Here is a 26,566-nt window from a genome sequence, read left to right on the forward strand (position 1 = left end):
TTTGGATTAAATTGGGGGTCATATGGGACAGTAGTTTGATTAGGATAATGCCTTGTAAATGCTGTGGAAACCTCACATGGATGAGTAGCACCAAGTCCACCATAAACTACCATAGAAATTACACTTGGACTGTTAGGAAAATATCTAATTGTGATTTACAGAAATATTGCAAGCCTGCTTTGGAGTTCCCTTGAACTCTTCTTCAGCCTAAGGTAGGGATGGGGAACCAAATGCAGCCTTCCAAGCCTATCTAGACATCAGGAGCCTCAACACGCCCCCTAGTGCTGGCCCTGCTTCGCACCCTCCTTGAACGCAAAATGTGTCCTTGAACTGTGATAATGTCTCTTGCTTCCATGGGTGGAGGATAGAGAGGGGTGTGAGAGAGTGTGTGGAAATGAGCCTACTGTACAGAGGTAAAATTTGCCTGCATTGCTCCACCCACATTTGCCTCTGGCCACACCCACTCATGACATGTGGGGGCCACCAAAAGGAATTGCAGCCTTTGAGCTGAAAACTGTTCCCCACCCCTTGAGTACAGGGTTGGACTAGGACCTCCAAGGCCCCTTCTGTAGCTGTGTGGTTGTTCCCTCTCCTTTATTCCTTTATTGCCTCTTGTGCTTTGGGTCCTTGTTGGTTAGAGTTCCTAGAAAAATATTGTGTATACCCTGATGGTGCAATCTCAATACTAAGACACAAAAAAAAAAGAAGAATTGGCAGCTATGCTAATCTGTTCCCTCCCACATTCCATTATGATCTTCAAAGAGCAGCTTCCCTCGCACCTAGTCTGCAACTTGCCCTAACAGGCTTGTTTGACTTACACCAGCTTTAGAGAGTGTGGCATCCCAAAGAAAAGGGGGGAAAGGAAAGGGGTATTGTGTGTGCTAGGCTGTCCCACACCGCCTCTGGGTCCCGTATGCACTTTTGCAGCCCAATCAGCTGCAGAAAACCGGCTGAGCCGAAGCCTCTCTCTCTGCCACCCCCTTCACAACTCAGAAAGGATTCCTTTCTTCTTGCACAACCCAAGAGGCACCACACCCTTATTGCTCACACAAAAATAAGGCAGCTCCTTACAGTGCAATGAGCCCGGCTTTTTTGGCGCTTCCCTATGCAGGACGGGGAGAAAGTTTTATGGCATAAACCCTAAAGGTACGGGGTCTTGCCTCCAGGGAGACTTCCCAGCTTTTCTCTGGGCGAAGTCGGCAAGGAAGATCAAGGAAGATTCGGAGTTGGTAAGTAGAATTTAACTTTATACCGGTGGATCGAGGAAGTGGCACAGATTATTCTGAGTGAATAGCATCTGAACGAGGTGTTTTCGTTGCTCTGGCTCCAATAACATCGTGGTCGTTAGATCTGCCTAGAAGAAATCAAACCTGGTTGGCAATTCTGATTTAAAAGGAAAGGCTTTTTTAAAATGTCTGTTATAAAGAAAGTGTCTACTACACCCTCTTATGCTTTTGTGTAAGTGGCTCAACGCACCTTAGAGACTGTTGGGGCTGAGAACTTGAACTCTAAAGCGGGGGGAGCAAGGAGGTCTTTATGACTTAAAAAAAGAAAGCATCTTTGTGGGGGGTGGAAGGCTGATAGTTCTTTAATGGGGGCATGATCATTTGAAAGCACCTTTGGCTTCAGTAGGAAAAAGCTGGGCATGTGTTCAATCCTTCTGTTACGAGAGAGTGCGAAAGAAAGAAAAGACTTCACGATCCAAGAAGTAGATGCAATTGTATGCACAGTTTTTGGAAGCAAGTCTGGCTGCAGTCAACAGAATTCAGCCCCATGTAAAGGATCTGTCCTTTTTTAAAGTTACTGCTAGTGCGTGCTTCATGCTAGCTGCATTTTCAGGGGAAGCGTAACCATGTGGGGCCCTGATTCAGTGTGGGGCCTGTAGGCAGGGCTTAATCCTTTTCTCCCAGCACCAGTCTGCAGTCGACCCACCCCCAGATGACACTGGCCCCTAAGGAGATGCTTACTTCATATTTACACATTGATATTAGTGTCTCTAGGATTTGCGCCCTAAGGAGTAGATCACAGGTAGAGTCTCAGACCCGTCTTTGCTTACAAAAGAGGCTGGTGGTGAGAACCAATTAGGTCGGGGTCCCCAAACTAGCATCTGTGGGCACTGTGGTGCCCTTGGGCATCTGCCTTAGTGCCCGCCTCCTGGCTCTCCCTGGTGTTATTATTACTGCTGTTGTTAGTAAAAATAACTTTTAAATGAGGAGTTTGGCTTTTGGGGATTGCCGTTTGTGAGGGCTGACTGGCTATTTTGCCTGTATCTTATTTGTTGAGGGTTGTTTGGGTATCTCGGAGGGTTTTGCTCTGGGAAATGGGTGTTTTGTGGTGCTCATGATAGCTTTCCAAATGTGCCCTCAGGCCCCCCCCAAAAGATTAGAGACCCCGATATAGGGGATGGGTTGAAAATAAAAGGCACTGATGGAGCCATCAAATGGCCCTTTGGCATTCCCCAGAAGGCTAGGCCTTTGAAATAAAAGGGCCTTAATAAAGTTCTAGGAAACGGAGGGTTTGAAACAAAAGACATCTGTTAACCGTGAGAGATTCCGACATTACTGAGGGGAACAATGGGTGAGATTATGAGGAAGTCTATTATCACCAGATGTTTAGGAAAGGTAGAATGACAGAGGGCTGGGTCAGGCCTGCAGCAGAGAGAAGTGTCATGGCTGAGGCGGCACTAAGGACAGGTGTTTGAATGGTGACTTTTCAAAGTGTTGGCCCTAGAAAAGGGATAGGGGGCAAGTGGGTTTTGCTATAGGCAGCACTGGAACACAGGGAGCTGCCGTATACCAAGTCAGATAACTGGTCCATCTAGCTCAATACTCTCTACACTGGCTGGCAGCCACTCTCCAGGGTTTTGGACAGGGAGTCTTTCCCAGCCCTACCTCTTATAGACAGTGCTGGAACACAGGAACACAAAAGGTGCCTTATATAGAGTTAGCTCATTTGTCCATCTAGCTCAATATTGCTTACACTGACTGGCAGCAGCTCATCAGGGTCTCTCTCACTCCTACCTGGAGATGCCAGGGATTGAATCTGGGACCTTTGGCATGCATAGCACATGCTCTACCATTGAGCCACAGCCCTTTCCATATAGCTCAGGTGTCCAAGGTTTCAGGCAGGAGTCTTTCCCAGCACTACCTAGAGATGTTGGCAATTGGGCCTTCTGCACAAAAAGCACAACCTGTACTACTAAGCTGTGTCCCCTCCCTTTGTGTTTGTTCACAAGGCTTGACTAGTGAGCCCGTTCACACATGCAGCTCATCCTGTGATGTGGCAGCCCTCAAGTGATGAGTGCACACAGGGGAACCAGCCACAATTTACTTTCGCAGTTGGTATCAGTTACAGCCCCTGACTTTAAGCCTTAATCCCAAACTTGTTCAACATTAGCAATTTGAGAAAGGCACTCTGCGCATGCTCAGAGGCATTCTCTTAAGAACATAAGAACCTGTTGCAGCAGGCCAATAGCCCATCCAGCCCAGCATCCCTCTCTCACAGTGACCAACCAGATGCCTTTGGGAAACCCAAAAGCAGGGCCCGAGCACAAGCGCACTCTTCCTTCCTGTGGTTTCCAGCAACTGGTTTTCAGAAGCATAGCCATCCTGGCTAGTAGCCATCAATAGCCCTCTCCTCCTCCATGAATTTGCCCGGACCTCTTTTAAAGCCATTCACGTTGCTGGCACATCACTGCCTCCAGTGGGAGTGAGTTCCATAGTCTAACTATGCGCTACGTGAAGAAGCGTTTTCTGTCATCTGCCCTGTATCTTCCAACACTCAACTTCACTGAATGTCCATGAGTTCCACTGTTGTGAAAGAGGAAGAAGAACTTTTGTCTATCCCCTTTCTCCATGTCACGTATAATTTTATGCATTTCTACCATCACTCGCCTCTTCTTTGTTGTTTCACACATGCAAGGGCTATGAGCCATAATACTTTGAGAATAAAAATTGAGATTAGACCAAAGGTCCCTCAAAGATCTCCTAGTCCAATATCCTGTTCTCAAGAGGGGCTTGCTAGATATCTCCAGGAATTGCACCAGCAGGCAAGATCTGGTATCCAAAGGTATTCTTCTACCTATGGAAGGTTCCATCTATGGATCACTGCTTACAGCTTTTAATAGACCTATTCTTTATAAAACTTCTTCCTCCTCCTCTTCTTCTTCCTCTTCTGCTTCTTCTTTTTGCAACCCATCAGAACAAGCATTGTTCCAAATACTTCCCTTGCTTGCATGTGTGTGTGTGTGTGCGTGCGTGCGCGCTTTTAATCATTCTTCAGCAAATATTGAGAAAAGAAAGGGCATACTAAAACTATCAAATAAGGCCTGTGTGTCCAGGGCATAATACTTACCAGATCTGCTCTTGCCCTAGTGGAGAGTATTTTTGCCTCGCTGGAATTTGTCCATGAGAAGTGATAATGTCTCTTGGCTGTGATAATGCCTTCTTGCCTGAAGGGGGGTGGGGTACTATGCCAAAACCTCTGGCATACCCACCAATATTATTCAGGAAAAAATATAGGGGCATCCTAAGGAAAAGTGGGACATTCCGGGATAAAATCAGGAACCAGGATAGCTTCTCTAAATCAGGGACATCCATGGAAAATAGGGACATGGTCTGTTCTAGTTTTGTTTTGTTTTTTGTTTGCATGGCTGGAACAAAGGTGAAAGCTGCATAACTGCCCTGCACACTTACCTTTGGCACCATGCACCACTGGCATGCAGCACCTAGAAGGTTGCCCACTAGGTAATGTGGCCTTTGGATTGAAGAAGATTCCCTACTCCTGTAATAAGCATGAAAAGTTGGGGAGCCTGTTGACAGTGTGCCTGACAGCTGTTTGTTGGTTTTGTTTTAAAGTATTTTTTAGGAAGGAATTTTAAAAGGCCCTCAGAAAGAGGCAGAAAAGTTGAAGCCTTTTTCCACAGGGGAGGACAAGTTTGAAGAAACTAGAGGACATGTTTTGGCACTAGTCAAAACTAATGACTGTGATCGCATCCTGTGACAATGAGTTCCATAAGTTAATTAGGTGATGCATGAAAACTTCCTACAGCCAAGCAATCAGCATCATTAGGTGAAAGGGGATGGTGCAAAGGATGTTTGTCTCGTGATCCAATCATTAATTTGCCCCTGTTCTGTTGCCCATGGCTGGGCTGGCTTGCTCACAGTCACCTAAAGAGATTTCATATTTAAATTCAGCTTCTGCCTGGCTGTAGTCTGGCTTAGGAGCCAAGCTCTTAGCTGTAAGCAAGTAGCACATTGGACCATGTCCAGATAGCTCTCACCACTACAAAGTATGGAAGTATGCTCATGACTTGAGTTATCAATTTTGAAAACAAGAGCAATTAATTTACTATATATTGTGTCAAGCCCAAGAAATACAGACAAAGTGATTATTATAAGTGGTATCCAACCAAGTCCTACTTAGAATAGACCTATTGACATTAATGTTCCTTAGTCAGTCATGGTCATTAAGTTCAAGGGGTTTACTCTGAGCAAAACCAGGATTGGCTGCAACCCTAAATTTGTATACTGTATTTATTTTTTTCCACACATGTGTGTGTATGTGTTTGAAAAGCCTTTAATACTGCACAAGAACAACAAAGCAAGCTAAGGGTAACCAACGTGGTGCCCTCCTCGTTTTGCTAGAGCCCAACTCACATCATCTGGTAGCTGGGAATGATGTGAGTTGTAGTCCAGCAACATCTGGAGGGCACCATGTTGGCTCCCCCTGAAGTAAGCCATGAACTGAGAAGGTCTGGGTTCAAGTCTTACCTCAACCATGCATTTATCAGGTATCTTTTAAGCCAGCTCCTTTCTCCCTCAGCTTCAGTTGCCCATCCGTGCTGCATTAGGTCTATCCTTAAATCAAAGAGTGGGGCTAGGCCCATAGCCCTCCAAACATTACTGGACTCCAACTCCCATCATCCCCACTCAATATGGTCAATAATAAAACATTAAGGGATCTGGAGTGTTCCACACCATCTGAACGGGGGCCCCCACCTCCCTTCTTTAAAGAGCAGTTGAAAGAGTCACTGGCATAATTATTGTAAGCCTGCATTACTCAATTGTAAACTGGGTGTGTTTTTAATGTTTGTGCAGCACCTAGGTATGTGGATGATTTATAAAGCTATTGGTGTTAATATAATCAAAGATATATTGAAGAATACTCAGAAAATGATAAATCAGTGCAAAGCATTGTGATTAATCATTTGAGGAAGAGTGAGGGTGATTTGTCTTGGCTTTGGAGACTATGGGGTTGAACTGAGTCCTGTTGGTTACCTTTATCTATTTATAAAACATTCTAATTGCAATTTACTCTTGCAAAACTATAACAGATCTGCTAGCTGGGTAGACTCCTATAAAGTGGTACCTCGGGTTAAGCACTTAATTTGTTCCGGAGGTCCATTCTTAACCTGAAACTGTTCTTAACCTGAAGCACCTCTTTAGCAAATGTGGCCTCCAGCTGCTGCCGCACCACCAGAGCACAATTTCTATTCTCATCCTGAAGCAAAGTTCTTAACCTGAAGCACTATTTCTGGGTTAGCGGAGTCTGTAACCTGAAGTGTATGTAACCTGAAGCGTATGTAACCTGAGGTACCACTGTAGTTTCAGTTCCTGTCACATGGGAAAGAGGGGGCTGAGAGGGGCATAGCTTCCCTGGGTCTTTAGAACAAGCCTCTGGAGTGGGTCTGCAATCAGGTCTCCCAGATCAAATTCCATCTCTGTATCCGCTAGGCCAGACTTGTTCTGAGTGCTAGGGCATCTGCTTTCATGCATGCAGAAGGTCTACAGGTTGGGTTTGGGAATGTCCTCAAACTAAACCGTGGGGAGACACTGCCAGTCAGTGCAGACAGCAATGAGCTAGATGGACCAACAGCTGACTCAGTACAATGAAGTTTCCCCTGCTTCTAAGCCTATGAAATTTAGGGCTGCCATACGTCCAGATTTTCCCAGACATTACCAGGATTTCAAAGGCGGAATCGACATCCGGGGAGATTTCCAAAAGGTGATGCTTTGCTCTGGATCTTAGACAAGCCCTGGTTTTTACTTTTTGAAATATGGCGGCCCTAAGTTACTAGCCTGCTAAGAGGCAAATAGCCTGCTCTCTTTCTCTCCTTTGCAGCTAGCATGGGAGCACAGTTGCCTGGTGAAGGAGGGACAGAGCACTCTGTCCCTGGCATCAACCTGCTCGCTCACCTGCATGAAATTCCTGATCACCTATGGCGGCCAGGCATAGCTGCCCTTGCCCAAACAATGGGACGTGGTTAGCTAAATAGACATGGTTCTAGAGATGGGTCCCCGGTGCTCCAGCAGTTAAGAGGTTAATGCCCCCCCCTTTCAGGCCTGAAGGTTAGATTATCAGCTCACCTGCAGTGCACTCGCTCACCAGCTAACTCCCATTTAAGTACTGCCTGGAATGCAGCAGCCAAAAGCACAGTAATGATGAACAAGCCTGTTTGCTCTGGGCAGGTTTTTGTGAGACCAGAAAACATGTCACGTGCATCCTGTTAAAGAAGCAGCTCTTTTTGAGCCCTCCCCCTCCCCAGTCGAGATTTGAGGTGCAAGGCAATGATGGAGCAGCCTGATACAAAAGAGGAGAGCGCTCTAGATGAGGGAATTCCAGCAGGTGTAGCTCTGCATGCAAGTTGCACCTGCTGAAATGCCTTCAGCTACATTACTCTTAAAGGTGGAGGCACCCATGTCCCACCCTAGGGGGTGCTGGGAGTTACTAAGCCTGTCTGTTTGCTTAGTTGCAGCAGTGCACTTAAGATTAAGCTATAAGCAGGGCTGCCGTTGCTTTACTAGCCCTGCTCCTGTGTTGTTAACAAAAACCTGAGATAACAGAAACTGAGCGGTTGTAGCTTCCCAACGCCATCTATTCGCAGGCCATGAAAAACTTGACCTCATCCCATGTCTGCGCGTGCTGTTAAAAGGAAAGGGGAAGGGTACTTTTAAAAGTTGGCTGCCCTCAACTATGAGACATTCCAAATATTACTGTTTTAAGACACAAGTATTAAGCTAAGCAGAGGAATGGTAGAAACCAAGTAAAAGTGAGAGTCTGCAGTATTAATGGATGGTAGGGTTGCCAACTTTTTCCACTAGCCCCTGCTCCTCTGCCGGCATCAGCAACTGGATCAGCAAACTATGCTGGTAGATGACTGTATTTCAAAAAGCAACAAACCCAGTGCTTTCTAATGTTTTGGGCTACTAAGTTCCTGACTATTGGCCGTGTTTGCAGGGGCTCATGCGATTTGTAGTAAGATGAATAAATAAATGTTGCAGGCATGGCATTGGGGAAGGCTACTGTAAAAATAGGGGACACGGGTGGCGCTGTGGGTAAAACCTCAGCGCCTAGGACTTGCCGATCGCATGGTCGGCGGTTTGAATCCCCGCGGCGGGGTGCGCTCCCGTTGCTCGGTCCCAGCGCCTGCCAACCTAGCAGTTCGAAAGCACCTTCGGGTGCAAGTAGATAAATAGGGACCGCTTACCAGCGGGAAGGTAAACGGCGTTCCGTGTGCTGCGCTGGCTCGCCAGATGCAGCTTGTCACGCTGGCCACGTGACCCGGAAGTGTCTGCGGACAGCGCTGGCTCCCGGCCTATAGAGTGAGATGAGCGCACAACCCTAGAGTCTGGGAAGACTGGCCCGTACGGGCAGGGGTACCTTTACCTTACCTTTTACTGTAAAAATATTCTCTGTTGATTTGTCCAGATCAAGTTGCTGTTTAAGGCTTAGAACCTTTGTTTTTCTGGTCATTTGGCAACCATATTGGACAAATGTCAGTGCTTCTCTGGAATTCAATCTAAGCAAGGCTTAAGCCCATTAAATGAGTCAGCGAGCAAAAGAAGAAGACTTCAGTGACCTTGTTTATATCTGTTTGTTTGGGTGGAAGTTGGTTACATTATTTTGCATGCAAACATTTCAGACCCGATGAGTAATGGTTATATAGTATTTGACAATACCTTAGCTGTTAATAAACTCTTGAGATTATATATTGGACAACTTCCAAAATCAAAACACTCAGGTAATGGAGGTAACCTTTAAAACTACCAACTGTTTGCTTTTACTGGAATATATACACCAAGGATGTAAATATGTCCTGACTCTAGGGTGGCCAGATGCAACAGAGGAGTGGGGCTGCTGTGTCTTTAATAGGTGTGTAAAGACATTCAGAAGATGTTTCTTCTCCTGCAAATTAAAAATGCCCTTCTCCACAGAACTATTAAAGGTCCAGTGGCCCTTTCCACTTTTGCATCTGACCACCTGACACAAACAAATCTAGAAGGCGATGCTTTTCCTAGTGGTATTCCAATAGTGAAAGCTTTGACCATTCAGCTTCTGTGTCCAGCTGCTGTTAAAGGCACAGGAGCAGAGAGCCATCCTGGAATCACATAATGGAAATTAGTTAACATCCAGAGAACACTTTAGTCTCATCCAACCCCCTGCAATTCAGGAATCTCGCTCTTGCCCTCTATCTGACATACCTTGGGAGAAGCCCATTGCTTACATTATTTTTTTGGTATTCCAGGTAGAAGTCAAGCAAAACGTCAATTTACAAGTTATGGGTGCCCCATTTAAGATAATTGTGCCTGCGGTGATGTGTCATAAGCAAGCCAACTTGATTTTACAAGTTAGCAAATCAAACTCCAGCAGTTGTGTAAATACCATTACTTAATCAGATGTACAAGCGGCTTCCTTTAAACACACCTTTGCAAGTCATAGCACCCCAAAAAGCCTGAAACACCAAATTAAATGCCACACTTAAGCTTGATGCAGTAGCCACAATTATTTTTTAACCAATACCTTTGCACAGTCTTTGTGCATGTTATCTGCTTTTAACATGCACTTGCAATATTAACAGTAGCAAACAGAATTACAGCAAAGTTAGACATCCACATTTTATTTCAAGTGCCCATAAAAGACCCACTTTTCAGATCTCACAGGGTGTTATTACATACAGAAATTGTGCACTAATCTAATGAATAAACTTTTACATATTTTACTAAAAGATCAGGATTCTTGCTGCCTTTGTCTTCGAAAATCAACTAAATGTGGTGTCAATAATGCCAAAGAAGACCCTTAAAATTGTTCAGTTTCTGTTAATTGGTTCTCATGGGAAACTTACAGATTCTGGCTTCACACAATTAACTCAAGGCCGTGTCAATTTACTCTTGGCAGAAAGCCAAGGTCAGCTTGACCTAGAAACTACTTACTCTGATTGGTTAACGACCAGCACTCAACTCTGTTATCTAGGGATTGCTAGCACAGTTTGGTGTGTTAGGGGTGTGTTAGGAGTAGGAGTGCTGTGTATGGTTGAGAGAGAGAGAGAGAGAGAGAGAAAGAAAGGATTTATTTTGCTTTGTTTCGTATGCAGAAACTCTGCTGGTTTTATTTTTTCCTTTTAATAAATCCTGTAAATAGTTATTCTGAGTCTAGCTGACTAGTCATTTCCACCTCAACTAGCTTCTTCGCTGTGCAGGAAAACTCTGCTACGTTTGGGCTAAAGCCATTAGAGCTATGCCTGACACTTCAAAGTTCCATGAGGTTATGGGTATTGTGCTGCCAGCCTGAGTTGTGGTGGTGTCAGCATCAACGGCGTTGGTTCCAGTAGTTCCAGAAGTTGTTGTTCCTGTTGGTGCAGCAGATGGACACTGGCTGGTTCCTGACTGTGGTGAGCTGGTGACGCAGTGGACACAAGGACAACAGCTGCAGCGTGTGAGTGCTGGGTGCTGTGGTTCCTGTTTTCTCTCTCGGTGGTCGTGAGTAGCTGGTTCCGGGTTCCAGGGACATCGCTCTCAAGATGGCCTCACAACCAGTTCAGATGGCTTTTGAGCGTCTGAATGACTCCAATTACTTGCTGTGGTCGGAACGCATGCAGGCAGTGCTGCAGAGGGATCGTCTCTGGCAAGTGGTGAGTAAGTTTCCTGAGAAGCCTGATGATGAAGACCTCGATAAAGACCAAAGAGCAAGGGCCACAATTGTCTTGGGGCTGGAAGATTCCCAGTTGCCGTATGTGAGGGGAATCAAGACAGCTAGAGGTGTGTGGCAAGCACTTAAAGAACTCCATGTGCGTGAGACAGCGGTTTCCAAGCTGTTCATTCGCAAGGCATTGTACAAGGCAATGTTACAGCCTGGGGTTACAATGCAGGAACACCTACACAGTTTACAGTTAAAGTTTGCTGCGCTACAGGAAAGAGACTGTGCATTAGACCAGCAGGAGAAGGTGGCTATTATTTTGAGTTCTCTCCCGGAAAGCTGGGATAATTTAGTTTTGTCTCTAGAAGGCATACAGGAGCGTGATTTATCAATCAGTTACGTTACTGGGCGTTTGATTGAAGAGTGGCAGAAGAGGCAAGAAAGGTCGTTGGCTGCAGAGGCTTCTACAGGCGGGCGGTTTGGAAGGAGTTCTCATGCCGTGCCAGGGGTGAAGCAAGAGCAGCGTGCCGGTGAGGAGTCTGCGTTTGCTGTTAGGCGTTGTTTCCGATGTGGGTCTTCAGCGCATCTAAAACGACAATGTCCTGAGTTGGTCAAGTCTCAGTTGCCGGTGCAGGAGCAGAGACGAGATCATCATCATCAGCAGCAGCAGCGGAAAAAGAAGTTCTTCAAACAAAAACAGTCGGCTCAGCTGGTGACCGCCGAGGTCAAGATTGCTGATGAGAAACAAGCTGTCTGGGTGGTCGATTCAGGGGCGTCTCGGCACATCGTAAATTCAGATGAATTGTTTGTTTCCAAGAACTCAGCACAGCGCAGCCAGGTGGCTCTAGCAGACGGAAGTACTTCCGAAGTGATTTCGGGGGGTGCAGTTTTTGTTCCTTGTCTTCGTGAATGCCTGCAAAATGTACTTTGTGTGCCTTCATTAAGGAGCAATCTGATGTCTGTAGATTGTTTGCTAAAAGCTGGGTTTAAAGTGTATTTTGAAGGAGACAGTTGCATTATTAAGAAGGCTGGTGAGATTTTAGGCACTGCTAAGTCAGAGGGAGGCTTGTTTTGGCTTAAAGCGGGATCTCAAGTTGCAGCAGTAGTCAGTAAATCTCAGCCTGCAGTGAATAACAAAGCTATACATGACAACTGTGTGCACTTATTGCATAGGAAAATGGGGCATGCTGGCTGGAAAAGTATACTAAAAATGTCTGAATTGGCCGATGGGGGTAATTTAAAGAGTTGTAACAAGTACCTTGATTGTAATGTTTGTAAAAAGGTTAAAACCCACAGAGTCTCTTACCCCAGAAGTGACAGAGTTAGTGAGTCACCGCTACAGCTGGTTCACATGGACGTAATTGGTCCGTTTGCTGTAAGCAGGGGTGGATCGCGTTTTTCATTAACAATTGTGGATGACGCCACGCGTTACTCTTGGGTTTATCCCATGAAGAATAAGGGTGACGTGTTCACTAAGTTTAAAAGCTGGGTGGCATCTGTGGAAAGATTTCTGTCCATTAAACTCAAAAGGATTCAGACGGACAAAGGTGGCGAATTTATGTCAAATGCTTTTAGAGATTGGTTACAAAAGCGTGGCATTGGGCATAGAAAAACGAACGCTTTTTCCCCAGAGGAGAATGGTGTTGCAGAGCGAAAAAACAGATCTTTACAAGACATGATGTTTGCCATGCTTGATGATGCTGATTTGCCCATGTCTTATTGGGGGGAGAGCATGCTCACCGCGTGTTATCTCCAAAATAGGCTCTTTCATCAAACAATAGGTACAACTCCATACTTTAAATTGTTTCAGAAAAAACCCAAAATTGACCATTTGCATGTGTTTGGATCAAAAGCCTGGGTATTAATTCCAAAACAAATGAGAAAGAAGGGAGATCCTAAGACCAAACAGTTAGTGTTTGTGGGTTACCAGGAGCTGGGAAAAGGTTTCCGCTTTGCTGAAGGGACAAATGGCATTGTGATCTCCAGGAATGCCAGTTTTTGTGAACATAGTGGCTGGGAGAGACTACATGCCAATACTGAGGTTTGGTTTGAACCTTCCCAGGAGCTTCATGACTCTGAAGGTAAACATAGAGAATCAGAGTCTGAGGGGGAGGAAAGTTCAGATAAGAGCTCTCAAGAAAGTGGAATTAGCCAGAGACCAGTTGCTAAGCAACAAAAGAGAGGTCGTAGTTCTGAGGAGGAAAGTGGGTCAGAAGAAAAATTTTCTCCCAGAAGATCTAAAAGACAAAACAAAGGAGTGCCTCCGGTGCGTTTTTCTCCAGATACTGCAAATGTGTTTAGTGTAATTGCAGAGCCCAAGAGTTTTCAGGAGGTGTTAAAGTTACCAAAAGAGGAGGCAGAGCTCTGGAAGCAGGCAATGGAGGAAGAGATGTCCTCTCTGAATGAGCACAAGGTTTTTACACCAGTAGCAGCGCCTGAGGGGGCAAAGATTGTAGGCTGCAGGTGGGTGTACAAACTTAAACCTCTGGTGACAGGAGAGTACAAATACAAAGCTCGTTTAGTGGCTCAAGGATACTCTCAGAGGCCTGGAAAAGATTATGACGAGACTTTTTCCCCTACTGCTAAGGGGGACAGTGTAAGGCTGATTCTAACGCTTGGAGCAAAGAGAAAACTCCTGTTAAACCATTTTGATATCCAGACTGCATATTTACATGCATCAATATCAGAAGACCTGTATCTAGCCGAACCGCCTGGTTATGAGACAGGTTCCAATAGAGTGTTGAAATTAAACAAAGCTCTATATGGTCTCAAACAGGCTGCAAGATCTTGGAACAAATGTTTCCATGAGGCCTTAGTGTCATTTGGTTTCAAGCAGAGTACAGCTGACAATTGTGTTTATGTACGTGGTACAGGCAGTGATCAAGAGTTTTGTCTGATTTATGTAGATGATGTATTGTATGCTTGCAAAACAGATAAACAAACTAAAAGGTTTGCCAAGCAATTGTCCAGTAAGTTCAAAGTGAAAGACTTAGGCCCGGTTAGGACATATCTAGGGTTGGAAGTGTGCTGGGCCCAAGATGGCAGCTGCCTAATTAGTCAGCAGAACAAAGTTAAACAACTACTGACTACATACAGGATGCAGGATTGCAAAGGGGCAGTGGTGCCTATGGATCCAGGTTTCATAAAAACACTTCATACAGATGAGAGTCCTGAATTTGAACATCCTGATGTATATCATTCTGTAATTGGAAGTTTATTGTATCTAGCACAGTGGTCCAGACCTGATATTAGCTATGCGGTAGGCATATTAAGTAGATTGGTCTCAAAACCCACACTAAATGCCTGGAAAGGGGTAAAACAAGTTCTGAGATACCTCAAACAGACAATTGGCTATATGTTACAATTAAATTCTTCAGAGGATGAAATGTTGAGTTGCTACTGTGATAGTGACTGGGGAAATTTGCCCGATAGAAAATCTGTCACAGGACTAGTCATAATGGTCGGTGGAGCTTTAATCAGCTGGCGGTCACGCAAGCAAGACGTTGTAAGTGTGTCATCAACGGAATCAGAGTACGCCGCGTTGAGTGAATTGTGCAACGAGGTGATTTATTTCAAGCATTTGTTAACAGATTTAAATGTAAATTGTGGAGAACCAGTACAAGTTTACATTGATAATCAAGCTTGTATAACCTTAAGTAAAACAGAGGGTTTCAAATCGCGTTCCAAACATATCTCTGTAAAATACCAAAATGTGCGTTGCTGTGTACAAGACAATGTAATCACCTGTACTTATGTATCAAGTGAAGAAAATGTAGCAGATGTGTTAACTAAACCATTGGCAAAGGTAAAGAACAAGCGAATGTGCAAGGGTTTAGGTTTGCTGGAAAAATAATCTCCTACATAGGTGTATTTGATGTTAATTGTCCAGCAGAATCTGTGAGGGGGTGTTCAGTTTCTGTTAATTGGTTCTCATGGGAAACTTACAGATTCTGGCTTCACACAATTAACTCAAGGCCGTGTCAATTTACTCTTGGCAGAAAGCCAAGGTCAGCTTGACCTAGAAACTACTTACTCTGATTGGTTAACGACCAGCACTCAACTCTGTTATCTAGGGATTGCTAGCACAGTTTGGTGTGTTAGGGGTGTGTTAGGAGTAGGAGTGCTGTGTATGGTTGAGAGAGAGAGAGAGAGAGAGAGAAAGAAAGGATTTATTTTGCTTTGTTTCGTATGCAGAAACTCTGCTGGTTTTATTTTTTCCTTTTAATAAATCCTGTAAATAGTTATTCTGAGTCTAGCTGACTAGTCATTTCCACCTCAACTAGCTTCTTCGCTGTGCAGGAAAACTCTGCTACGTTTGGGCTAAAGCCATTAGAGCTATGCCTGACACTTCAAAGTTCCATGAAAAATAACATAAACAAAATTCTTCCTGTCATGTTCTCTACCATTCTGATCCTGTCCTTCAGGAATAACTGCTCTGATCTCGTTCTCTAGTCTCGCTGGATCGGCAGCCCAGCCCATGTGTTCTGCATTACAGAAGACAGTCCATTCCTCCTGATGCCAGACAGTTGCCCCATCCAGTTGGCACCTCTCACCTTTGCACAGGAAATGCCTGCAATAACTAAGAAACTCAGGGTCACATATTTATTGAGAGGGCATGTGTTGTAGGCAGGCACCCTTCTCCTTGTCTTTCAGGAATGAACCACCAAGACATAACCTTCTATGTACCTGTGCATTTAACCTGTGTGATATTTCAGATGCAAATGGCAGCTCATGGAGGGAATGTTACATAATTATTGGGATTGCAGCAGATAGGGGGTTACCCACTTCTCCCCTTGCTGCTGCCCAGACAAAAGTCCCTCCTTTGAAAATTCTGGCATATGCTAATTTATCACATTTAGAAGTCATGAACATAATATAAAGAGAAATGCAGCTCCATGGGCCTGTTGCCCAGGTAAGGACTGTTAAAATCCTTTTATATTTAATCTGATCTTGTACAAATACCATACACATAGAGAACTGCTTCAAACAGAGGATTGCCCACGGTAAAAGCAGAGCAAACAGACACCTTAATTGCAGGGGAAACACCCAAATTTCCTTATTCTCAATGTAGGCATAAAATTGACTACTTTAGTTTCAAAATATGTATTTAAATGCATACGTTGATATGGTTAAGCTTGCCTTGACTTCTTGATAGGCCTTTGGCTGTGCTAAGTTTCTTGAGATTGGGGGACTGGGAGCCTCTTGGTTGTGGAAAACATGGCAAAGCAGGATCTGATTTTGCAGCTCAGTGCGTAGGAAAAATGGCCATTCCACAAAAAGAAATGCCTTTTTTTCTCCTTATTAAAAGCATATGTTGGCAGGACTTTCCCTACCCACATGTTTACTTTAACGAATGACTGCACGTTGTTTGCCACGACTGGCCTTGCTGTTATATAATAATAGACATATAAAATTGCAATGCAATAACACAATGTTTTAAAATGAACAGTAGAAATGCGCTTGGCAAAAAAAAAGCAAGTACACAACCCAAAGGACAAGTATCTAACTAGGGGTGGGGGAAGAATTTTGATTCAGTTCACATTTATTTAACTTATAATTTAATGAATAAATTTATATCCTACTCTTCCTCCCAAAGGAGCCCGGAGTAACAGGCAAACATATACAGTGGTACCTCGGGTTACATATGCTTCAGGTTACATACGCTTCAGGTTACAGACTCCACTAACCCAGAAATAGTACTTTGGGTTATGAACTTTGCTTCAGGATGAGAACAGAAATTGTGCTCCGGTAGCACGGCAGCAGCAGGAGGCCCCATTCAGGTTAAGAACAGTTTCAGGTTAAGAACGGACCTCCAGAACCTGCCTGACTCACTTTCTGAAACAATAAGTATTCCAAAGCACAGTCATTCATTGAAATTCCCAGTTCTCCGAATTTGCGTTGAAATTCCCCAGCTAAGTAATGTGTGTAAAAATGTATCTATTAAGGTAAAGTGTTCATTAAAATACTTGTACAGTTTATGGAAACAGCACCTTATTAGGATAAATTGCTTTGCAAAAGTGTGTACCTTAGGAGAAATTTGCGCTGAAATTCTGATGGATTTTCATAAGGACCTTTTAAAAATGCAAACTGACCTGGAAATATGGAGGACTGAACTTAAGATGGGAAAAGTGAGAAACTGAGAGCAGCCGAAACTGACAGGTTCTCCCATCCCTACATTTAACCCCCCTCCCCCATGGAATCTCAATGGAAAAAGAAGCCAGGGAACTAAGAGTTAAAAGGAAAGCTATTCCACCACTCTGGTGTGTTCCTTCCAGAGGGTAAAAAGCTAAGTGGGTGGATTGTGCACACCACTAGGGATGAAAGGGAAAGACTGGTTAGACAGCTGACTAAAATCTAATTAGGTTGCTTAAGGAAGAGCCACTGCTGTCCTGGAAAAACCTGACCTAGATGGGATGAGGGATGCATTTCGGATGCCCTTAACAGCAACCCCAATGCTTGCATTCTGCCACTGTATATGTGATTCTGACAATTCAGAGGGAGCAAAACAAACAAGCTGGCTCACACCAAATCAGGCTATCTTGCTCAGTAGCATCCGCACTGAGTGGAAGCAGCTCTCCAGGGTTTCAGAGAGAAAACTCTCCCAGCGCTACCTGCAGAAGCCAAGGATTGAACCTAAGATCTTTTGCATGGGCTCTGCCTCTGAGCTACCACCCTTCCTCAAGCAATTACTCCACCTTACACTGAGTCAGGTAGGGACGCGGGTGGCGCTGTGGGTTAAACCACAGAGCCTAGGACTTGCCGATCAGAAGATCGGCGGTTTGAATCCCCGCGACGGGGTGAGCTCCCATTGCTTGGTCCCTGCTCCTGCCAACCTAGCAGTTTGAAAGCACGTCAAAGTGCAAATAGATAAATAGGTACCGCTCCAGCGGGAAGGTAAACGGTGTTTCCGTGCGCTGCTCTGGTTCGCCAGAAGTGGCTTAGTTATACTGGCCACATGACCCGGAAGCTGTACGCCGGCTCCCTCGGCCAATAAAGCGAGATGAGCGCCGCAACCCCAGAGTCGGCCACAACTGGACCTAATGGTCAGGGGTCCCTTTACCTTTACCTTTACACTGAGTCAGACCATTGGCAGTATCACCAACACTTGACTGGCAGGGGCTCTCCAGGCAGGGGACATTCTCTGCCTGAATGTCCCCACCTGGAGATGTCACTGATGGAACCCAAGACCTTCTACTTACAAAGCACATGCTCTGTCACTGAGCTATGGGCCTTCCCAAGCACCTGAGAAGTACTAGGTCTGAATTTAAGAGGTCATTATTTGGCTGTGAGATTCTAATTCATGTCCATGGTACTTCATGGGGATGCATCTCGGTGGCTTGTGAATCCCAGACTGAGCACCAGGTGCTAAATTCAAAACAGGGTGTGTCAAGCCAAAACCCTTGCTCCTACTCACCTATTTTTTGATTACGTCCTTGGCCTGTAAGTTAATTATTCTAAGGAAGTGCCAAGAAGCCACTGAGACTGTGAGTAAGCTAGAATTAATCAACTAAGAATTGTTGTTGCTTGTCTGCCAGCCCAGGTTAATAAATCTTGTGACATCAACACTTTCAGAAAGAGTAAATCTGTGTGTTTAATAAAGAGGCCTAGATAAATCCAGATTGTGCTATTCACCTCTTCGTGAGCAATCCATGAGAATTGCTGACAAATTTGACCCAAAACAGAATTTGGGTCAAAATCTAGCATTCCTCCAAAACAGAAAAGTGTTCCAGAACTTTAGTGAAATAAAGGAAATATTATACTTTGCAAAGTTCTGAGACTATAAAACCCACAACAGTTCAGTTCAGCCCAAAACACGTGTGCATGAGCATTTGTGAAGCCTTGGAGGACTACACAATCCATGATGCAGTGTAACCCTAGAAGTGTAATTGTGGGGAATACTGTTCCATCCAATTAAAACCAGTCCCAGACACTGTCTGAGCATAACCATTCAAGTGACCTCCTCAATCCCCAGGTACGTATCGCAGTAGTCTAATCTGGAGTGTTGGGCAGTTCTGCAGTGTGTTTTATGGTTGAAATATTTTACTTTGAAATAAGTTACTTTGGGCTTTGTCAGTAGGTGGTATAAAACTGAATGGCTGGGCAGATGGAAAGTCGAATAGGTCTACTTCCTATGCAATTGAAGATATGGCAAGGTAAAGACAGATGGAGCAAAAAGCAGCATCTCACCAGCGACAAAGTGTCTTCATTGTTTAGACCAGAAAGCAAATCCAGCCCAAAGACAACTATAAGGGACTAGGAGTATCGCCAACCTTCTCTCTGGCCCACTGATGGAAGGAGACTTCCTCAGTTAGTCCCCTTGTAATGAATGCCCTTCGCTAGCCAGACAGCCTGCAGGTCCCAGAGCTGGTCCTACCCTTAGGCAGGGTGAGGCGGATGCCTCAGGCAGCAGATACTGAGAGGCAGGGAGTAGCAGTGAGGAAGTGGAGGACAGACCTGTGTGGGCCGCAGGGTCAGCCTGTCATCTTCCCCCCATTACTATTGTTGAAAAAAGACCAAAGAGAAAGTTGGATCAGTTTCTGTGCAAATAATGCAGGGATGAGTAACCTTTTTCAGCCCGAGGGCCAATTTCCTTTCGGGGTGAGGGGCACGTTTGGCAGGGCCAGTGGCAAAAGTAGGTGAAGCAACAAGTGTCAATGTTTGCTTTGTACAGTAGTCTAGCTTCTACACACACACACACCTCACCATCCTCCATCCAGTGGAGCAAAAGGTATGATCATGGACACATTCCAGCCAGGAAAAAACAATCAAGGTGGATGAGAAGCAGGGCTGGTAAGGGGTATGACCTGGATGAGGCACAGCTAGAAGGGGCTCCTGGCCCTCAGGTTCCCCAACACTGGTGTAATGGATGGAGGAGCCATCTCATCCCTCATCTTAGAGAGCCAGCTCTGGCAGGTCCCCTGAGTGCTTGAATAACCAGCCAGCCAGTTGCTGGTTACAAATGTATGGGGCGCCATCTTGAAGTGTTGAAATAATATTTTTTTTACGCACAGTTTCTTTTTTCTCTCTTTCCTCCCTTCCAGGCTCAAGTGAGCAGGACCTCCACAGACTTCCGTCACCATGGACTGGAAGACCCTGCAGGGCCTGCTGAGCGGGGTGAACAAATACTCCACTGCTTTTGGGCGCATCTGGCTCTCCGTTGTCTTTGTCTTCCGAGTCCTGGTTTATGTGGTGGCTGCTGAGCGAGTGTGGGGGGATGAGCAGAAGGAGTTTGATTGCAACCACCGTCAGCCCGGATGCACCAACGTCTGCTTTGACCACTACTTCCCCATCTCCCACACCCGGCTGTGGGCCCTGCAGCTTATCTTTGTCACCTGCCCTTCGCTGCTGGTTATAATGCACGTGGCCTACCGCGAGGACAGGGAGAGGAAAAACCGGTTAAAGAATGGAGAGAACTGCCCCAAACTCTACAGCGACACTGGCAAGAAACATGGTGGCCTCTGGTGGACTTATGTTCTCACCCTCTTCTTCAAGTTGGCTATTGAGATCGTCTTCCTCTACCTCCTGCATAGGATATGGGAGAGCTTTGACATGCCCAAGCTGGTCAAGTGCGATCTGAAGCCTTGCCCCAACGTAGTGGACTGCTACATCGCTCGGCCAACGGAGAAGAAGATTTTCACCTACTTCATGGTTGGGGCGTCTGCCTTCTGCATCGTCCTCATTGTCTGCGAGATTGTCTACCTCATCTGCAAGCGGGTGTTCCGCTCGATACAGAAGTGCCAGAAGAAGAAGAGGTCGCTCACCTACAGCAAGGCATCTACCTGCCAGTGCCATGCGAGACTGGACCAACCGCATTATGGGAAAGGGAAGCACACACAGGTGGAGGCCCTCAGAGCCTCCGCACCTAACCTGACTTTGATCTGAGGCGGCGTGAAAGGACAGATCCAAAATGGCCGGCTGCCATTTGGATTATTTCATTGCAACACACAAGTGGCTTTTGAGGAACATGGGGCAAGGAAGGGTGATTTGAAACAGAAGTCTTCCTTCTACATTGTGTGGCCACCAAAGTTTTCCACAAAGGGGAAGCACCGTCATATTTTGTTGAGGCCTAAAGGCAAAGCCTCCTGGCCTGTTTACATGTTTTTACTAAACTGAAGACACATGGTCAAAGCACACAGAACACAAGATGTTGACTTGTACAATCCCTGGGAGAAGTTGCAGCCCTTTAGATCCTAACATCTGCTCTTTCTCAGAAGAGATGATAATATGGGCAGTTGGCTAAGAGAGCCACATATGTGAAACATCTGTTATGGTCTTCAGAAAACTCCTAGCAACTAATGACTTATAGCTCTGAATCTTTCCTCTGACTCATTAAAATGTTTATAGAGTGTTGCAGAATCAATGAAGGGGCGGGGGGGCGGGACTGTTTAGTTAATGCTGTCCAAAAACAAATGATGAGAAGGAAAGGTTGGTTTCAGCTCAACCTTTTCACCAAAATTTCACCTAAAGGAAATTCAAAGTTAATTTGGAGGTTTCACTTCAGGCAGAATAACTTAGCAATTTCAAGGAAAGCCAAGAAAAAAATTCAAGTTGGGGGGAGGCATTTTTGCACCATCTATAGGTGTGTTTACACGACCAAAGGGGCACAGCCTTAGATATCTCTGTATAGTAGCTTTTTCGAGTCTGCTGCATTCCAGGTGTTGTTCAATTCCCAGCCCCAAACAAAATGGCCAATAATCAGGGATGGTGGGAGTTGTTGTTCAAGAACATCTGAAAAGCACCAGCTTTGGGAAAGCCTGCTGTAGGGGCTAGCCAAGAACAAATGCTTTCTTGATGTCCTGTTTACACCCGCCTCCTCAACCCCAGTGTCTCCAGATGCTGAGAGACTACAGCTCTCAACACCCCTGGTCATTGGCCATGTTTCCCAGACCTAATGGGGGAGGAGGGCACATGACTGGGGAAAACCTATTACACACTCCTTACCAGACCTTTCCCCAAAGGAAGGATTGTGCCCAGTGAAGTTCTATGAGAATAATACAAGGACTCTGGGGATTTCCAGAGAGGAAGCCATCTTCCTTCCTGGACCAGACTGAGGCACCCTGCAAAGAAGGCTTTATTCTGGTAGCAGTTCGACTTCCCCTGAAATCCTGCCTAACATGACATTCCAAATTGGTTTGAGGGTTCTACTTTGATGGAAACCTCTGAGGACTTTCATTGGAAGCCAAAAAGAGTTGTAATATACCTCATTGGTGGGGTGGACAGTTCGCTTAAGGCCTGAAACTTCAACCAGATTAGGTTGAAAGCAAATTTCTAAATGAGATTGGAGGTTTCCCCATATGCAAAAGAAACCATATAAGGGATTCTGAGGGTGTTGATGAACTAGAGCTGTTTCTCAGGTGGGCTTCCTATCTTTTTTGTAAGAGTTCTGTACTGCTTGGCAAATATAAGGTGATCATTTATGCACTACCAAAACAAAAAAAGAGGACGAAAGAATGAAGTGCTTTACATAAAATTTGCACATGTTAATATGTGTGTGTGTGTGTGTGTGTGTGTGTGTGTGTGTGTGTAAAGGCACATTTGTAAATAAGTGTTATACTTCAAGTAGATATGCAATACATCCCATAGAAGTGGGGAAGACCATGACCAGGTAGCCTGTATGTTCCTGCTCAGCCTCCTGTCCAGGTACTGACTGTTGATGGGCAATTTCAAGACCCCTCCTGCTCTCCCATCTTAGAGGTCTTTAAATTTAAACCAGACAACCCTTTAAACAGAGAGTGTCCTCTGGAAAGTAGGGCACATGGCCACCCTTATTTGGCAACATCTCACAGTGGGAGTTGTAGCACACTGGAGAGTTGTTTAGCTGAAGCAACTGTTTACGTGAACGGGGTGTGAGGCAGAACTGACCTCATTCAACAAGCTGTGCAGGTTTGACATGGCGCTCTGGAGGGGCAAGGACTTTGCAAGGGAGAAAGAGGGGGCCACCATTATAGAAAAGCACCCAACAATTAGGGGTTCTCATTTCCCTCAGTAAAAGGCTATCATGCAGCACAATCCTGAGCATGTTTACTTAGAAGGGAAGATTGCTGAGTTCAGTGGGGCAATGTTAGAACTGATGGCTTGGACTGTGAGCTGGAAAATACCTACTTCAAAAATCTCTTGTCCACCACAAGGAATCTTCCTTTCTCCCTCAGCCTCAGGCTTATGTCTGCAAAATACCTGGCAGGTGGGACTTCAGGGCCAAACAACATTACTCAGCTAATGCATATGAAGTTCTTTAATAATAAGGAAGAGTCAGGTGAACATTTGCTCCAGTGTTCTGCTGCAAGAGTTATTCTGACCCATGGGGGTCCTTCAGCATCAGGCGAATTCAACATCCTTCGCTGTACCATCCTTGGGAACCCAACCTAAGGTTCTCAGGCTCAGTGAGAGCAACGCCCCACCTAACTCAGTATTTCCTAGACTGACTGGAAGTGGCTGTCCATGGTTTCAGGCAAGGTGCTCTCCCAGGCCTACCCAGAGATGCCAGGTATTGAACCTGGGACCCTCTGCGTGCAAATCTGATGCTCTGACACTGAGCTATGGTCCTTCTGTAGGTTTTTAGCAGGATTTGCCAAGTTTGGACCTGCAGCCTTGCCTGTGCGTGCAAAATAGCCACACCATGGAGAAATCATCCTTCTCAGCAGGAGGTAGGCTGGGCATGCAAAATTGCTTGGGTGCCATCCTACAAGCTGCTGCGGGTTGCCCCATCTAACAATTTACTTGTGGGACAGGAGCTATCCTGACAAAATGACTTCCCACAGGGAGCTGACTCCTGCTGAGTCAGACTATTAGTCCATTTAGCCAAATGCTGTATGACTGACTGAAGGTTTCCAAAGATTGCAGGTAGCGATATTTCCCAGGCCTATTAAATGAGATCATTGTGCTGGAGACGCCCTGAGATCTTGCGCATGCAAAGCACGCACTCTGCTTCTTGTGGCAGAGTTGTGGCTGTCCCTCAAAGAGAGAGCCCCAGGGCTCTGGTGTGTCTGTCCTGGGATGGTCTTTAGACAACCCTGGTTTATTAGCGCCATGCTTTGACCATCCACACCTGTTGGCCAGTTGATCATGACAAGAGCAAAGAAATTAAGCCAGTGCACTTAATTGTCAGAAATCAAAGATTATTACGGTTCCAGGACAAAACAAAGCTGAAAAGCATTTTAATGCTGAACAATTGCCTCCATGGCAATCAAGCGCATCAGCATCCAGATATTTCTGGTGTAGCTTGACAGCTTCTCTTATGAATTCAACAAATTTCTCTGTGAGACCTTTCTTGTGGGTGACCTTTAATGAGGGCAGTCTTTTTTTTAAAAAAAATACTCCCACAATATTCACAACGGGGTAGGAAACTAGAATTCAGCAGGATAACACAGGAACTAATGGAGGAAAAGAAGAAGTAATAATTTCACTCACAGTTCTGAGTGCAGCTCAGATCTGAAACCTGCCATCCTCAGTAGACTAAATTCAATCAAATAGAGACATTTTGCAGCAGCAGAAACAATGACAAAAGTTAGAAAAGGGGGATTGAGCTGCTTCCATTGCAGATGGTGAGAAATGATTGGAGAATTTCTCCACCCTCCAAGATTATTCAGTGGAATTTTCCCTCCAATTCTTCTGCTGGCAAGTAGGGCAGAGAACTTCAGAAGTCCCTTTTTCACTCAGCTCTAGGCCCCAGGGTCAGCAGATGGGGAAAGAGGAGAGGGATCCTGCAACTTTAATTGCTATGTAGAAGAGGAAATATCAACAGGTGTTTCTTCCCATTAAAGGTGCAGGAGCTGTGAGCCGTTTGTGTCTGGCCACCTCAGTAGACTTCGATGGAGGGGATTTAAGCAAGGGAAGATTTTCATACCACTCACATCCAGTGATGGGGAGAAAGCTTCACCTGCAACATTTCTGCAAATTTGGCTGCTGTTAAAGGTTCCAGCACAACCAAGAAGAAAAGCAAGTGATTTTTATTCTCTGTTGCCCTGCAAATAGGGTAGGCAGCTGCAAAAGAGGACAGTGTTCCTGTACTCTTAATTTCTATGTATAAAGGGGACTTCAGCAAGCGTAGTATCTCATGCCAGGCACATCAGCTGATAGTACCTCGGTCATCCAGCTATTGAAGGTACAGGAGCCCAGTCCTCTGAAAACATGAGTTCCCATTCCAGGTATATGGGAGGGGAGGAGAACTGGCCACAAACCTGAAAATCAGAAAAAAGCTATTTGCTGCCTTTCAGCAGTAAATTAACCAGGTGCCAGGCTCTTATCTTTTGCTAATCTTGGCTGGGAGGTCAAGAGAGTGGCATGCTTATCGCTCTTTTGTCCAGGAAGTTATTTCTCTTTTCTGCTTTGAGCGAGTTCACTGGCAACCGAAAACAAAGAGAGCGTTGAGTGACAAGAGTCAACTCTTCAAACGAGAGGGCTTGACTTAAAAGGAGGCTGGGACTTCTCCCCGAAGGGGGTAAAAGTAACAACCATAAATCAATAGCGTTCAGCAAACATGTAATACAAAAAGGGGAGTGGAAGCTGGGACGGAAAACCTCATGGAAGGGACAACCAGAGCAGCCTTTGCAAGATTTGCAAAGGAGATCTCCCTTGCAGGGAGATACGGCTTGAGAATCAGAGCTGGGGGAGAAACTGGGTCTATTGCAGAGGCTGCAAGAGCACCACACTAGGTGACAGTGAAGCAGGCAAGAGAAGAGGGATTCAGGTCATACAACAGGCTCAAGGTAAATGTGTTCAGATGGAGCAGGAGGGTAAGCAGACTTAAAAGATGGCAGGGAGATAGAGATGCAGTCCAGCTGTTCTAGGCCTTTTTTCAAGTTTGCTTTGTGTCAGGAACCCTTTCCTCATCAGTCTGTATCCTGGGAAATCGCCATGCGCCTGCCACTTCAGCTCTCTGCACATTGCAGGGCAGCCTGGGTGCACACTCAGGTGGGTGATGGTCGGTGGCTAGCCCTGCAGAGCTCCACTACCAAGTGCTCCATTACAGGCGAAGATTGGTTGTGATGAGCATGCCATTTTTCATAGGAACGTAGCTAACGTTCTCAATCTCGCAATGTGAAAATCCCCAGTGCAGTGGTTTAGAGTGCAGGGAGATCTGGGCTTGAATTCCCACTCAGCCATGAAGCTGCACAACCTTGGGACAAGCACTCCCCTCCTGTCTGGGCACAACTGGCTGTTTATCAGGAAAAAATGGGACCACTGTCTTACTTACATCACCCAGGACAACTTAGAGGAAGAAGGATGGACTATAAGCTTGACCTGGAAACAGGAGGGAACTCAAGAGGAAATTAATTGCAATGAAAGTGCTACAGACAAATCAAGAATTTGCGGGAATTCTTCCAGGGCAGAAAGAGCCCAAACAGGCTTTAAGTGCCACTTCTTCCTTAATACTTCCCATTCCAAGAGAAATCAGGAGGTCATGTTGTTACTTGTTCCGCAGCATCTGCAGCACAGACAGACCTTTCTGGCCTTGCCCAGCATCCTGAGGGAAAGTCCCATTAGGGGCCCCTACGCAGGACCAACCAACCAGACTGGTATTTCGCAAGACTCAGCTCCTCTCTTGCTCAGAGCCAAGCATATCAGTTCCTTTAAGTCACTGAACAAATATTTTATTTGCCTAGCGAACTGTGTAATGCGAAAGGTCAAATAAATGTTACTTTGTTTATACAGA

The 26,566-nt window shown here is 45.4% G+C and overlaps 1 protein-coding gene across 1 annotated transcript; it reads left to right on the forward strand.

Annotated features, from left to right (window-relative positions):
- The first annotated feature begins 744 nt into the window (after positions 1–744).
- On the forward strand, positions 745–26,566 carry LOC310768481 (gap junction beta-3 protein-like). Its single transcript, XM_083626606.1, has 2 exons — positions 745–1,229; positions 19,956–26,566. Exon 2 carries the CDS (start codon positions 19,993–19,995, stop codon positions 20,794–20,796), a length of 804 nt encoding a protein of 267 aa, XP_083482732.1. The 5' UTR covers positions 745–1,229; positions 19,956–19,992; the 3' UTR covers positions 20,797–26,566.

The sequence above is a fragment of the Podarcis filfolensis genome, assembly GCF_964270895.1.
Source record: "Podarcis filfolensis genome assembly, chromosome: 8".
Taxonomy (NCBI): domain Eukaryota; kingdom Metazoa; phylum Chordata; class Lepidosauria; order Squamata; family Lacertidae; genus Podarcis; species Podarcis filfolensis.